The sequence below is a fragment of the Diabrotica undecimpunctata genome, chromosome 8 (assembly GCF_040954645.1).
Source record: "Diabrotica undecimpunctata isolate CICGRU chromosome 8, icDiaUnde3, whole genome shotgun sequence".
Classification (NCBI taxonomy): Eukaryota; Metazoa; Arthropoda; class Insecta; order Coleoptera; family Chrysomelidae; genus Diabrotica; species Diabrotica undecimpunctata.
The window spans coordinates 83412165-83429048 of record NC_092810.1 but is presented as its reverse complement, the minus strand read 5'-3'; the positions used below and the strand labels follow the sequence as shown (position 1 = coordinate 83429048).

The 16884-nt window shown below is 30.5% G+C and overlaps 3 protein-coding genes across 3 annotated transcripts in view; 2 read left to right on the top strand and 1 right to left on the bottom strand.

Annotated features, from left to right (window-relative positions):
- LOC140447722 (novel acetylcholine receptor chaperone) overlaps window positions 1-7526 on the top strand; it is a 79620-nt gene extending 72094 nt beyond the window's left edge. The window contains exon 3 of the mRNA XM_072540537.1: window positions 1583-7526. Within this exon, the coding sequence (XP_072396638.1) occupies window positions 1583-1794 (212 nt within the window). The 3' untranslated portion in view covers window positions 1795-7526. The remainder of the gene's footprint in view (window positions 1-1582) is intronic.
- Window positions 1-16884, bottom strand: part of LOC140448468 (uncharacterized) — a 375096-nt gene that overhangs the window by 72684 nt on the left and 285528 nt on the right. The window lies entirely within an intron of this gene.
- LOC140448956 (protein FAM200C-like) lies at window positions 13746-14123 on the top strand. Its single transcript, XM_072542095.1, has one exon. It carries the CDS (start codon window positions 13746-13748, stop codon window positions 14121-14123), a length of 378 nt encoding a protein of 125 aa, XP_072398196.1.

Below are 16884 nucleotides of genomic sequence, written 5' to 3'. Positions count from 1 at the left end.
CAAAATTAGGTGTTGTTGTACACCTAATTCTTTTAGTATCAGTCATAAGTGTATCCATTTGACTCTGTCGAACGCTTTACGATAATCTATAAAACAAATCTATAGTGGGATATTAAATTCCCTAGACTTTTATACTTTTTTTGGACTTTCATAATAATAGTTTTAAAATTAAATGTTTAGTAAAAATCTCTACGCGACTTTAATGCATTAAATATTTTAATTAAAAATCGACATATCTATTGAAATTAGACAGTAAAAAATTATGTCATTAAAGATTGATTTATAAATTATTGTAGTTTAAATTCAACTACGCTATGAAACAAATATTGTATGTCATAAAATGCAGTTATCGAAAAATTACAAAGACCTTCCTGTTGTACAGAGTTTTCTTTAATTAATAGGGTAACAAACATTATAATCCTACCGAACGGGCTTCTACTTTCATAAACTGTTACACGATTACTCTATCCGATGTACGTACATTTATGGACTAAATGTTTCAGTGCCAATGCATTTTAACAAAAAATACTAATTAATAAAAATAGAAACTTAACTTTTCCAAGTTTATAATAGACACTTTCTTATTTTTGAAAATATATAAAGCAAGTAATATAAATTACCGCCTTGTTTATTAAAACTAAAAAGTAAAATAAAGTTATGTGTCGGTTAACAATTTATATTTAACTTCATTAGCCAAATAGTCCTGAAATTCCTCCATGACTAAATTGATGGATATTTAAATAAATTTCAAGTTCCAAAGCGTATCTGCTGTAAAATTTGAAAATCTACTACTAATACAATTATTGGCAACATCGCAGGAGTTTAGAAATGTACAGAAAATGGTAAATACGGATCCCAAAAATGGTTTATCCTGTTGTGGAGTCCACTTAATCCTACATGTTGGTCGGAGTCTACATAAAGCGCTACTCAGATAATAGTATACACGGTGTATATTTTACTATAATACCGTTTTAGAACGGAGCTTACATTAACCGCTAGATGTATATATATATATATATATATATATATATATATATATATATATATATATATATATATATATATATATATATATATATATATATATATATATATATATATATATATATATATAATGAACCAGAAGTATTTGCTGACAAGGAAGTAAACGATAAATATTGGGTTTGCAGCAATAAAAATGAAACGTGTACTCTTTTAAATCTTTATTCCAAGCTTTCGGACATTGGTTATGTCCTTCATCAGGGAGCTATAAATGTGATGAATAAATTGTTGGCGTTGGTATAATTAATTAAAAAATTCACTACTTACAAACTTAATGAGGTTGTATCAACGAAGATGTATTATAATGTTGATAAAATTTATCACAGTCTCTCATCTTTTTTTAATATACAAAAAAACTATTTTTAAACATAAATTAATTTTAATTTTTAAACATTTTTAAAAATTAGTTTGGGTGTAAATCTTTAACTATTTTGTTGAATTCATTCATACTTTAAGAACATTAAATTAGTCAATATATTTATTTTAAGCTGAAATATTTGATTTGGTTCAATGGTTTATTAAATTTAATTTCGTTTTTCAGATAAGATAAAAAACCTTTCCAACATAGTCCTACTTATTCTAACTCTGATGGCCGTATACTCACACTATATGGTAGCAGATAAACTAGAGAGGACAGCCCCGGCGTTAGTTTTCCTTTTCATGTTAAGCGGCAGACTTGTGGTATTCTTTCAACTTCAGAAACGAGAACAAGAACAACGCGAACCAACAGCTAATGGATTCAAGCAGGAATAAATTTATTAATGTGATGTAACAGTAGATCCCTGTTTATAGGTGTCAAGTAAATAGCTAGTGTGCAGTTTTGACTGTTAGGACGAAATTACTAATTCAGTACTTAAATAACTATATTTGTACAGTGTATGAAGTTAACGTTGTAGCGTTATTATGCCAAAACTAAAGATGTTTTTCTAGTGAGAAACATGTTTACATGTTTAAAACATGTCATCTTTTTAAAGTTACCATTGAAAAAAACTGTACGATTGAGAAAAATATGTACCTGATATGTTAACACATTTTTGTAACATTTTATTTTGTATTAATCGTTGATAAATTTCAGTAACCTTTGTGAACTTCAGGTGTCATGAAGTTTTAGCTCTCGCCTGCTAGAAAATATATAAATATACGAAATTGCGACAGAAAATAAATACTGTTCAGTTTTTAAAGTTGTATTCACAATATGTATATTTAACTGTAGATCACAATTAAACGTATGTTTGTAATTTACGTTTCGATTTCCTCTTCAGAAATCGTTATCAAATACAAATAAAACAAATTATTTAATTTTTTTACTTCGTTATAGAAAAAAAGGTAATTAGTTTAATTTTATCTGCCTTACTTATATATCTATTTCTTCTTCCTCAGTTTTTTTCCTTTTTAGGGGTCGCTATTCCTTACTTTTCGTTGCCACTTATTTCTATCCATCTGGTCTTCTTCAACTAAACCTTTTTCTCCTAAGTCCTCTGCCACACAGTCCTTCCTTTTCTATTCGGTTTTCCTCTACCTTTTCTTCCATTCATTTTTAACAGCTCTATCCTTCGTCCTACATAGTTTTAATTTCTACGTCTGGCATGATCGAACCATTGCAGTCTTTGTTCTTGAATCTTTTTTTAAGACTGTAGTCACCCGGCCTTTTGATAATCAAGTTGTTTCTGATCCTTTCCCTTCTAGTCTTACCCAACATCCACTGTTACATTTTCATTTCAGCTACCTTTATTTTCTTCTCCTGAATCTTATTTACAGGTCACACTTCACCGCCGTACACCAACGCAGGATATCTCTTACATATCTTTCCTTTCAGCTCTTTTCCGATTTTTTGATCACAGAGCCCCCACGTTCATTTGCTTCTAGTTAAATCAACCAGCCTGTATTCTCTGGGCAATTTCTCGATCTAGTGTCTTATTTTCCGTTATGTAGAAGTCAAGCTATTTAGATTCTCCTACTCGTAGTTTTTCTCCAAGCAATTCTATGTCCCCAACCATTCCTCTTCCTCCCAAACACATATACACCGTTTTCGATCTGCTAACCGTAAATTCCCTCTCTTCGATAGCTCTTCTCCAACCCCCAACTTCTCCTCCATTTTCTTGATCTCCTTTACTAACACGATACCGTCAGCAAAGAACATTTACTAAGGAGCCCCGTTCGTTACTTTCGCTGTCATCTATAATAAGAATAAACAGGTAGGTATTCAGTGAAAAGCCTTGGATAGAAGGTATCAGATGAAAATGGAATCATAACATAAATAATGTTAAAAAAATCATTAACAATGTGACAAAAACTAAATAAAAAAACTAACTTCTACAAATTTTATATCGAGTATGTATATGTGTGGCCATGGCAGAATTTAAGGACATCAGAAGATACAGCGAAAGAAATGAAAATAAAATAAATGAAAACAGATATATTAGATATATTAAAAATTGGGAAAAGGAATATCAAATCCATAAAAGGAAAAGAAAAACAACTTACGAAAGACATGGCAAGTTATAATATTAACATTTGTTACATGTGAAACAAAAAAAATCGGGACAAGAAATATGCAAATTGGGCATTCTTCTTCTTCATGTACCATGTCCTTTCAGAACGTTGGTTACCATCATAGCTATCTTAATTTTATTCACTGCCACCCTAAATAGCATGCTTGTATCAACACCATAATTGGGCATTATAATCTTAAATACTTAGGCATACAAGCTAAGGGAATAGCGAAAGAAGTAGGAGATATAGTTGTAGCAAACACGCACTACAAAAGTGTTGTTAATTCCAAACCTATAAGCTTCGCGAATTCTGCTAATTAAATTGCAACTTAAACAAATAATAAATATTATCAGACAGAGACAGAAAACAAGCGAATACGTGATGGGAGATTGGAATGCTCAAATAGATAAAGATAAGAACAAGCGAAAGGCTGTACAGGAAACAACAGAGAAAATCAAAAGAAAATAAGTGGACAGATAATGTTTGAAGTTTTTCATTTAAATGATTTTTTAATGAGTAGCACCTTCTGGTAAAACGAAGAAGGCAAGCCAAACAAATAATAAAGCAAGCATATAAGAAAAGTTGAAAAGAGTTTGGAAATGATATAAATCAGATGTATAACAAACTAACCATTTTGGAAAACGATCAGATCTTTAAACGGAGAAAGAGTAAGCATAAATACAAAATCCCAGGATAACTTAAATAAATTTAGGTAAAAAGGAGAAAACAGAAAGGAAAATACTTGTCTGAAATATGGATTTACAAAAAAAAAAGAATTAACACGAAGAAAACAGATATAGAGATATTGAAGAAAGTACTTAAAGTTTGAGATAAACTTGCGGATTAATCAAATGATAAAATTCGTAAGCCTTGAGGGAAAAGTACGATTTTTGGAAAGACTACAAGAAATATATAGAACATAAACAATACCACTAGACTGTGAAGTCAACAGGGGAGCATATCTATCCAGAAAACTAGAGGGCCATTTGCCTTTCAATAAACTTTTAAGGTCGATACAAGAATACTGGAGTATTCTATATGGAAAATAACACCAAATAAATTAGAAGATGATCAACCGCGTATAGAAGTGGTAAGTAAATAAATGATTACATACAATTCTGGGAAACGTTATAGAAAGAAAAAGTTAAAACAGAACAGGAACAATCTTCACGTTTAGTTTGAGTTTTAGAGAAAATAATAAATTTTGTCAAAAGTCTGTACAAAACGGTGACAGGGGTGAAAAAATTAAAAGGCCCATTATCAAATCAACTTAGAATAAGAGTCGAAGTCAAACAAGGAGATTCCGCTACTTTTCATTAGCAGAATAATTAAAACCAGCAGAAAAATAAAAAGATGTATACTAGTATAAACTACTTACACCGGCCAAAATAGACAACCTTTTGTATGCAGATGATCTAATTTTAATAGTGGATTCAAAAATAAAAATAAATGAGTTACTTCCAGTATGAACAGGAAATAACGAAAATGGAAGTCAAAATAAATACTAGGGAAAATAAAAATATAAAAATAATGATTATAAATAATAAAACGGATACATGTGATAGTACAATAGCAAGAACAAGCAAGCAAATGATGTATACTATGCAATAAATAAAACCATTATAGGCAAAAAATAAATAGACCGCAAAATTAAATTGAGAATTTACAATGCCATAGCACTACTTACTGTAAAATGCTAGAGAATCATAGTTTTAAATAAAATATATAAGCAGGTTACAGATAAAATCATGATGACACCAATAGATATGAAATTCCTAAGAAAAATTATACGCCAAATAATGTCGCACAAAAGTAACAGAATTAAATATATAGTTTTTATTTTGATAACGATTTTCGAAGAGGAACCCGAAATGTCAAATATAAAGTATTTTGAAGCACAATTGTAATTTATCTAGGTACATCCATACATTAAGAATGTCATAAAAAATACACTGCAAAAAAATTAGAGTCCCACCGTAATTTGAATTTATTTTAGAAATTAATATTCCATTTTAACTATTTTCGATGTAACATAGTTTGTAACTTGTTTGTTAACTAACTAATTGCTCAAAGAAAACAACGTTTTTGTCCCTCAAAGTTTATTAAATGTAATGAAAGTGAACAGTTTTCCTTTGAGATACTAAATATTGAAAAGGGTTAATTTTAATTTGATGTCTTTTTTATTGAAACAAAATTATTGAAAGAAAAGAAATTTTAAGAACTTCTGTAGCGAGTATTTTCTTCTTTAGAAGTGATAACGACTAGCAAACGATGCTTTGGATCTGATTTTGGAATACATTCTGCAGACAATTATTCCTTTAATATACCAATATGTAGCGAAGCTCTCTTGTATTTCTGGGGGCTGGTACATGAATCCATAAACGTCTCTTTATTTCATTCCAAACATGTTCTATGGGTTTGATATCTGGACTGCTAGCAGACCAAACAAATCGTTTAATTTAAACCTCGTCAAGATACTCAGTAACTATCCAAGCAGTATGGAGCCGTACATTATCATGCATAAATATTGCTCTTCTAGAACCTGTGTCGAGTACCTATACGCAGTCAATGTCCCACTCTTGATAAAGACTAACTCCGTGTAAGCGTAAAAAGTGGACGTCACCACACTGTTACACGTTTGTCCAAGTCCGATCTTGATTCATTGGAATACAATATTGACTCCAATCTTATAGTGTCCAAGCCAAGTGTTCTAGTGCAAAATTCAATCAGGGAATTCGGTGTTCACGGGAAAGCGGAGGTCCAGTTACTCTAGTTCGAGAAGATAAAGCAGCAGCATGAAGTCGCTTCCTACCTGTCCATTCACTTACGCTTACATTTATCACTTCTTCTAGATGATTTTGAAGAAAAACTGTCATGACCGTTCAATTTCTCAAAGCACTATAAACAACAAAGCGGTCATCTTTTGCTGTTGTAATTTTGTCTCGACCTGAACCAGGCCTTCGAGTAAGCAGACCAGTCTCTTCTAACGTAACGTAAAGAACTTATGTTCATTTCAATATAATTACAGTGACAACACTACAAAAACAATTTAAAATTGCCGGTAAAACCACAGAAACAAAAACTATGCTGATAATGGATTTTAGGAATTAGGGAAGGGTCCCTTTTTATCTCAAACGTTTATCAAAACAAGAACAACAACAATTTGTTTTAAACAATCCATGAGTAAACTATGCTACAACAGAAAATAGTTAAATATAGAAATAGAATAATTTCTAAAATAAAATCAAATTACAGGGTGACCCTAAGTTTATGCTTGGCAGTGTAGTTTCAGAATCATATTTAAAAAAATGTTATTTATTTTCTCATATTCTGAAATTTGTGAATTCCAATATTTGGGATAAGTGCATTATCCATTATAGAAATTTCTGAAATAGTTTTAGCAGAAATTACTGACCAACAATTCGTGTCATTCCTGTACATTTTTAAGATTTCTCTGTGTCAGTAAATTTCCGTAATTGTTTGTTTTTTAATTTATTTTATTATTACTTCAAAAGAGGCGTTTTTTTATTTCTGTTTAATTTTGACAAACAAATGAACACTTTTCTTTCAAATAGTATATACAGTAAAATGTAAAATAGATTATAAATAATTCTCTATTTCTGCAGTGAAGCATTTCTGATTTCGAAAGGTAACTAACTATACAATATACTGCATTAACTATGCAATATACTGCATATTTGCACATGTATAATTTTTTTTACAGATATACGAAAACAAAATGTTATCTCAAACAGTTTATATTATTTTATTTTTTACGATCTGGCTGTAATGTATCACATTATATTCTATTATAGTATATTTGGCTGCATAAACGCAACTTTTTTTTATCTTACAGTTTGGCATCAATTTTATCTTTAATATCGGGATCTACTGTTTGTTACAAACCCAACTAGGCAATATGTATATTCTGAGATTAGAAAACAAGACTAAGATTACCTACTTTGTTATAAATAGAGAAAATTGATTTCATATTTAATTTTTTTAATCATAACCAAACTCCTAAATGATAATCGTTATGGAATTTTTAAGGGACAACAAGCCATGTTGCGAAATAATGTATTAAAAAAAACCGGTTGAACTGATTGTTTTTCTTTCTTATTCTTTATTTTCTAGTATATTTAGTGCTTATAACTGATAAAAGTCAAAGTTGTTTTCTTCTTCTTTTATCTATCCTTCGGGTCTTCTCTACGTTATAGCTTATCTCACGTTTCTTAGGTAACTACTTTTATAATAATATATTCAACAGTGCGTATAACAGCATCTATGTTAACTGATCCAAACGACGAAACGACACCATATTCCATTATAAAATATAAGAGCTTACAATATTTTCTGAGGAAATTGCAGCCACAAATATATAGTAAAAATCATAATATTGACCACTATAGACTAGGCTAGATGCGTACAACAAATAATAAACAGCCTCATCAAACTTTGTTTCACACATTTTTTCACGAATACACTATAGAGAGAGTAAAAATTAAGATTTTAGCTTCTATAAATAAATTTTAGTAACGTGAAACTATAAATAAAAAATCGCAAGAGAAACTTGATGATGACATAAAGACTCAAATAAGTCTAAGCAACCTTTTGAGTGGTTGAGGATGATGCTAATTAAAATTCCAGCAACGAATACTAGAACAATCAAACGAAAGCATTTTCAACAGAAAACGTGTAAGCTAACAGAAAGCGTGTACAGCCAATTAAAACCGCAAGATACATTGCGATAATATTATGATGCTATCAAATTTACGGCTGCCTTTACGTCCATCACGACATCTCAAAACACTGATACTTGCTAATAAAATGTTGCCTAATCGTCTTTATTATAACTTTCATGTGTTTTAAAAATTGTTTTCATTTTCCAGCAAAATACAATCCACATGAACGATTGAATCCACAAAAATAGACGAAATTTTTATTCCACTCGTAAAACCAACCTTAGACCATAAAAACTGAGTTTTTATGGTCAGTTTTTATGGTCTAAGAAACCAACACACTAGACATTTTTCCATCAAAACACATTGACTTCTCAAATATTATTTCTCCAGATTGTTTTGGCTATCCACTGTGGTATCCCTTTCCATTTTAGTCTTTTTTACATTGTCAAAGCATGTCAGTTGTCCTTTTACTTTATATATATATATATATATATATATATATATATATATATATATATATATATATATATGTATATAATATAAAATGTGATGAGTTTAATGAACTATTGCTCATTTAACTAAATATGCCTCAATAAAATGTTACTGTCAAATAAGATAGAGTGTGTTAAAGTTACAATTTTTTTTAAATTTTTGGTAATAATTTCACTATGTAGGTACTTATACACTGTTACCTAAATATACACAAAGGCATTACCTTGGAGAAGGAATATTATGGTGGGCGCCACTAAATTGACTGCTGATGATGAATTGAGTTTAAACTTATTTCGACAAAACGTTTTAGTGATTTTGATTAGAAAATATAATTAACATTATTTCTTTGTAAAATTGGTATTGTTGTTTAAACACGATAGTTCTATCAGTTTTTGAGACAAACGTAATTGAACAGTTGAAAGTACCAAAAGGACATTTACAGTAACAAACAATAAATATACCTATAGCATCAGGCTTATATTTCGACGATAAATCAGAATTATAAACAATTTAATTTAAAAGAAGTTAATGGTTTACCATTTAAAAGTTAATGGGAAACGAGATGGAGCTCCATACGACATAAACCATATTTGTCTTCTTACATCCAGTATAAGGGAACCTAAAATATCTCTAAAAGTATTTTGCAAAAAAGATAATAATTTCAATTTAATTTTTGCGAAAACGCATGAGTCTAGTAGTTGCTTTCCTATATTGCTATACCAAAGATTCAGTTTAATATCATGCTGAAAATATTTTCCTTGAATAATATGCAGGTTTTCTTCTTCCCAGTAAGCTCTGTTTTGGCAACTAAAAATCCTTCGCCTGGGGGAAAAGTTGCTTTATCAAGGAACGCAATATTCTTAATAAAATATCTATTCCATTATGTTTATTCTGAACACGTTGACAAAACTACCATTTTCCTGGAATATCTATTGGATCTAGCAATTTTGAACGTTAGTAAAACGATAAGAGGGGAAGTATTCGTTTTTAGAGTTTTATTATACTAGCTTACTCATGTAGCTCCTAATAGTTGACGAGAACAATTCAGGATTTTCATATAATCGGTTCAAAATTCCATTTTCGTGATTAAGTGTGATTTGTTTAGAAAATTACCTAGTTTCTCATAAACTATGTAATAAATTTGGAAATATTTTGTGATTTGATATCCTTCTGTCTATATATAGTAAGCCACACCATCTGGCTAACCAGCGACTACAAAAATTTTCCTGTGGTTAATAATCATATCTTGCATTTCTTCATTTATAAAATCATTTGCCGCATTGCATCGCATTTGCGTCACCGAAAAAATAAGTCTCTTACAAGAAATAAAATTCGCCGTAACAATTATTTGAATAGCATCCGCAAGCACACGTTCCATAAATAAAATAATATATTAAGTCCTCTTTTTAGATTTTATACTATGTATCTAAATGCGTTTTTATCAAAAACAATTAAAAGTTTCGTCGAAATCATCAAGAATCATTTATCAAGTGGCGACTACTAGGATGAAATATATGTCTTTGTACCGATTTTGGTAAGCTACCTATATAAATGTACAGAAATTATGAGTCAAAAACGAAAAAATTCAACTCAACACACTGCATCGTATTCGATTCGAAAACGATATTTATATATTTGTATATTTGGTCAAATTGGCATATTTCAGTCTACAATTATAACTCACCCTAGATGTATATATATATATATATATATATATATATATATATATATATATATATATATATATATATATATATATATATATATATATATATGTATGTATATATATATATATATATATATATATATATATATATATATATATATATATATATATATATGTATATATATTCCAACTATGCACTTTTATATCATCCCAAAAATAATTCAATGGATAAGCATTGCCAAATTTATTACCTTGTTTGTGTTTGGACTAATGAGTATGAAAGTACGTTTTTAAAAATGATTTATAATTCCCTTGCAATAATTTTGCTGTCTTGACCGCATTTTTTAGTTGACAACATAATTTGACAAAATGCCAGTCCCTTTTATAACCATTACTTGGAACGGAACTACTATGTATTTTGAAGAATAATTCGACAGAAATATTAATTTGTTTTATAAATCTTTATTATTCGAAATATACTTGTGATACCGATCAACTATGATTTTCTATTACTACTATGTATTTTGAGGAATAATCCGACAGAAACATTAATTTATTTTATAAATCTTTTTTAGTCGAAATATACTTCTGATACTCATCAACTATGGGAATTATGCAAAATATATACTAGTAGCTATGATGTACACACTACACAGGTCATTGCAAAGTTTTTGAATCTCGTAGGAAAATTGAATAAAAGTTCTATAAAATTTAGACGCAGATTTAAAAAAATATATTATTCAAGTACTCTACACACTCTACAGTCAGTAACATAAAAACTGTTTTTTATGATGAAACCCAATATATTAACAAATATACTATTTACCTTTATCATCTTAGAATTATCTGAAATCTGACACTTTCTGTTAATGCTATTCCTTCTTAGAAATTTAACAATATTGAGAAAATTATACATTTGACCTTGACCTTTCTTTTATTTCGACTTTTAAATTCGGAGAAATATTTTTTGCAAAAGGGTATTTTAGAAGGTAAAGATACTCTTAACTTATCCGTTAAACGAAACTTCGCAATAAAATATTTTCAAAAATTACATTATAATAATATAAATTTATACTGTTATCTACTTCTGATATACTAGTTTTGGACAATATTTTAATAAATTGACGGTAAGTTGTGTAGAATTTCTAAATTGGGAAAATACCCCATTTGTCATATTGAAACAATTTTCCGAGATAACAACTATTCTTTAAGCTCTATGAAAACTTTGCAGGGTGTTTTGGTAAGACAATTTTAAGACTGGGTCCAACTTAGTCATCAAAATGTAAAAATATTAGATATGATTAATGTTAACAGATAAATAGTACAAATAAAATTTTGCAAAAAAAGAAATGTAAAAGTATTTATTCTATGAGGGTATTAGTAACAGCTTAAAAGAAGTTAAGAAAACATCAAGTAATTCCATATAAGTATACAGTATACAATTTGTAGTGGTAACTACAAACGAAAAGGAAAAAATTACTACTAAAATGATAAGAGTGATGGAACATGGAACACTATTTTACTAGGAATAGCTTACAATATATCCTGAAAAAATGTATATTTTACTTTTTATGAGGGAAAAAGAAATATTGAAGAAATAAATGGACAAACTTATTTGATGAAATACTACTTTGGTTTATTAAATAAATATTTAATAATTTCCTTTAAATGTTATAAAAGTATAATTAATTTTAAATACGAAATAAATGTTTTTCTAAAGTGAAATTTGTACAAAAAATTAATAAAGCCTTAGCTTTGCCACTTTATGTAGGTAAATCGTTTTCTAGTACGAATATCATTAGATTTAATGTCACTGCCATTTGTAAAAACCCATTTTCATCAACAATTTGATCATTAAAATAAAACAACTACAACGAGATGTCTGAGTTTTTTATTTTGTTTTTGAAAACTATTAGCAACCCGATGTCGATGATGAAGGTAACGTATGGTCCTAAAGTTTTGGGAAAAATTTCAAAAGCATATAACTCTGACCACAATAATCTTATATTTTAATTAAATTATTCAACAATTTAACTTAACTATCCTTATTATAAATCAAAATTCAAATGACAGACAAGAGACCATTATTTTCGATTTGCCTAATAATTCCCCTGACACGTTGCATCATCCTTTGGACGACCTCGGCGTCAATTTTTCTAATTTTTGTATATATGCGGCGTCTTAACTGTTCCTGATTTTGTGCTTCCCATCCGTTATGATAGACTTTCCGACTTAATATTGCCCAGAACTCTTCAATTGGACGAGCCTGAGGTAGGTTGGGGGATTGTCTGCTTTCGGTACAAAGGTAAAGTAAAGTTTCGACTTGTTGACGAAATGCACTCGCCTTAACGCGCGGCAACATCTCGGAATTTACTCTAATTGATCCTCTGTGTATTTTGGAGCTTTCCTTCTTTTCCGGTAGATAATATTGTTACTGGATAGGGTCTTGCAGAGAAACTAAGCAGAAATCATTAGCGAATTGGTTTCTTGTACTCATACAGAGTAGATCCAAATAAAATGAAAAAGACAGTCAAGATTTGATTTCACGTACAAAGCGCCTATGTATCTGTTTATAGGTATTTCGCCTTAATAAGGCTCATCATAACAGCTATTCATAGGCGTTCTCAACGTGAAAAATAAATCTTTCCTGTCTTTAAGAAGCAACACTAAAATGGCTTCGAAACGGACGCAATAGCGACATCTGATAATAAATCCGTAAAATAGTTTCGAAACACAATTCACATTTCTGCCTTAATCTGAGCCTTCTAAAAGTTGCAAGGCAAAGCAGACGTTGATAAAGATGTTAATAGAGACATGGGGAATCTAAAACTATGGGAACTGGAAAACTAAATTTTTCGAAACTATTTTACGGATTTATTATCAGATGTCGCTATTGCGTCCGTTTCGAAGCCATTTTGGTGTTGCTTCTTAAAGACAGAAAAGATTTATTTTTCACGTTGAGAACGCCTATGAATAGCTGTTCTGATGAGCCTTATTAAGGCGAAATACGTATAAACAGATACATAAACGCTTTGTACGTGAAATCAAATCTTGACTGTCTTTTTCATTTTATTCGGATCTACTCTGTATGAGTACAAGAAACCAATTCGCTCATGATTTCCGCCTAGTTGAGGAGACGTGTCGTGGAATGCAAATTTTAGATTCCCCATGTCTCTATTAACATCTTTATCAACGTCTGCTTTGCCTTTTAGAAGGCTCAGATTAAGGCAGAAATCTGAATTGTGTTTTGAAACTATTTTACGGATTTATAATGATGACATTATCAAATATGGGTTTATTTGTATGCGTAAAGATAATATCGAATCCTCAGTGTGTAATTTGCTATGAAGTTGCTACGAAGCAATGATGCAATGAGACCTAATCATCTTGAAAGACATTTATCATTCAAACATAATTCTTTTAAGAACAAATCAAAGGAATTTTTTGCTACAAAATCTGAAAATTTAAAATGCATGAAGTTGGATAGTACTGATTCTACGGTTCAGTCATTTGAAAAAGTGCTTGAAGCTTCATATGAGCTATCACTTCTGATTGCTAAAGAAAAGAAGAGCCATATTATTGGAGAGACGCTTGTTAATCCGTGTTTGTTAAAGGCAGCTGATATTATTCTTGGAACGCAGAGGAAGCAAAAATTATCTCAAATACCTCTTTCTGACAGAACTGCGAAACGTCGCATTGATTATATGGACAAAGACATACAAAACCAGACAGTTGATGCAATAAAATAATCTCCATTTTTTGTTATTCAGCTAGACCAGAGTACAGACACCACAATGTTCTCAGTAAATTTTTTATGTTCGGTATATTATTATAAAACGAAAGAATGAAAGACAAGCTACTCTTTTCAACAGAGTTGGAGACCACGATAAAAGCTATTGATGTTATGAAAGGAGTGTCAGACTTTTTTGACAAACATGAACTCTCTTGGCAAAAGCTGATCGGTGTATGTACGAATGACGTGCCTTCAATGCTTGATTCTTGCTCAGGATTTGTACAATTAGTAAAAGAGAAAAATTCTGATATGACAGGAGGGCCGCAGAGGAATTGGAAAGAAGCAGATATCATAGCTCAAGAACATTCTCGATTGGATAGGAATATGTAGTGCCCAACGACTATTTCGATTAGCTGAAGACTGAACAATTTTAGGGCCCAATACGGCATCGTAATTTTATTTTTAATTTTTGTTAAGAATACGATTTTATTTTGAATAAAGTGTTTTATTTCAGTTAGGTCAGGTTAGTTTAGGATTAACACACATCGTCAATACAACGGCAAAGAAACACAATCTGATAATATCGGCAGAAAAAACCAAATGTATGACAACAACTAAATACCTACTACGATGTAAAATCGAAATTGATGGGAAAATAATAAAGCAGGAAGTAAGGTTTAGATATCTGAAAATATATATAACTAGTTACGGAGATGTTGAAGAAGAAGTACGACAACAAAGCTTAAAAGCAAGTAAAGCGGCAGGATCCCTTAATGACACAATCTGGAAGAACAAACACCTAAGACAAGACACAAAAACAAGAATCTATAAAGCAGCAATTAGACCTACATTAACATACACGGCGTAGACAAGACCTGACACATCTAAAAGAGACGACTACTAGAAATAACAGAGATGAAAATACTCCGAAGAATATCAGGGAAAAGTCTGTTGGATAGGGAGAGAAGCAAAAACATAAGAAGAGCAATATAGAGCAATATAGAAGACATAAATGGATGGGTGACAAAAAGGAAACAAGAGTGGAACGAACACATTAGTAGAATGGCAGAGGATAGGATAGTATGAATAGCACGAGATAAGTGACCAAATCGACAAGAAGTATTGGCAGACCAAGAAAAAGATGGTACGATAATTTAAACAATGTAGGGGGAGAATATTGAAGAAGCAACAGGCTTTAACGCCTACATACAAGAAGGAAGAAGAAGAATTTCAGTTAGGTTTCCGTTTCTAATTGTATTACCAAATGTAAAAATAAATATGGTACTTTATAAGGTTATTCCTAAAAAAAAATTCAAATAGATAAGTGCACGAAAAGAACAATAAAGAATAACCTTATAAAATAACATAATTATTTTTACATTTGGCAATACAATTAAAAACGAAAATCTAACTGAAATAGAACAAAATTAAAAAATAAAATTACGATGCCATATTAGGCCCTAAAATTTTTTTCGGTCTTCAGCTAATCGAAATAGTCGTTAGGCATATTCCTATCTAATCACGAATGTTTTTGAGCTATGATATCTGCTTTCTTCCAATTACTCTGCGGCCCTCGATTTTACCTTTCATGATAAGCGGAAGGATTATGTACCATTCTCCTCCAAGAACATGCCCAAGGTATGAAATCTTTCTTATTTTATTAGTTTTTAATAATTCAGGCTTGGCATTTGCAGCTTCATTGGTCTGCATCGCTGTGCAGAGTATTAGGGACATTCTTCTATGCAATCACATCTCAAACGCCTCTAGGCAATTCGTCAGTGCCACGTAACACTACTGACCAAATATAGCATTTGATTATTCTTTTGCGTCATTTTAGGTTTAAGCTGTGGTCAGAGAAGAATGGTTTACTTTGGAACTTTTTGCAAGCTGCTTCGATTCTGCACTTGATCTTTTTATTTGGGTCTAGTTGACCTGTATTGTGGCATACCAGATATTTAAAGTGAGTAACTCTCTCAATGTTTTATTGACCTGTAGATAAGCACTATCGTGAGGTTGGCAACTGAATATTATAAATTTTGTGTTAGAAACATTCATGTTTAAACCCATTTCTCTTCATGTAGTGTTTACGCAATGCAACTAATCTTAAAGGCCCTGGAGACTATCGCATAAGATAATAGTGTCCTCAGCGTATCTGAAATTATTAAACAGTTCACCTTTTTGAAAATAATAAATTATATCCGAATATATATTTAATAACAACCTGGATAGAATCCATCCTTGCCTAATGCTTCTTTGAATGTAACATTCGTTAGTTAAACTCCATCGACCGATACACCTATTTTGAGTATAAGTTTTTTATATGTAAATATGTACCATCAATGCCTTTGGTTCTTAACAAGTTTAAAAGCATACCAGGCCTTACCATATTGAAACACATTGTGTAATTATGAAAGGCACATAAATATCTTTACTTTGGTCGCATTATTTAAGTCAAAAAGTGCTAAAAAATTCTAAAAAATTCCTAAATCCAAACTGGGTTTCATCTAGATCTCTTTCGCAATGACTTTTTATTCTTCCATAAATAGTGCGAAAAAAATTTTTTATTGTGTGACTCATCGGACTAATTAATCTGTGTTAATATTTTTTTACCTGCTGCTTCTTCGAAATACTATAAACAAAGACTTAAGCCATTGCTCAGGTATTTCACCATTAGTATATACATCATTACAAAGCTAACTAGAATTCTGATCTTGTATCATTTTTTTTAGAGTTCAGTTGGGATGTGGCTTTCTTAATTTTTACCGATTTGATTTCAT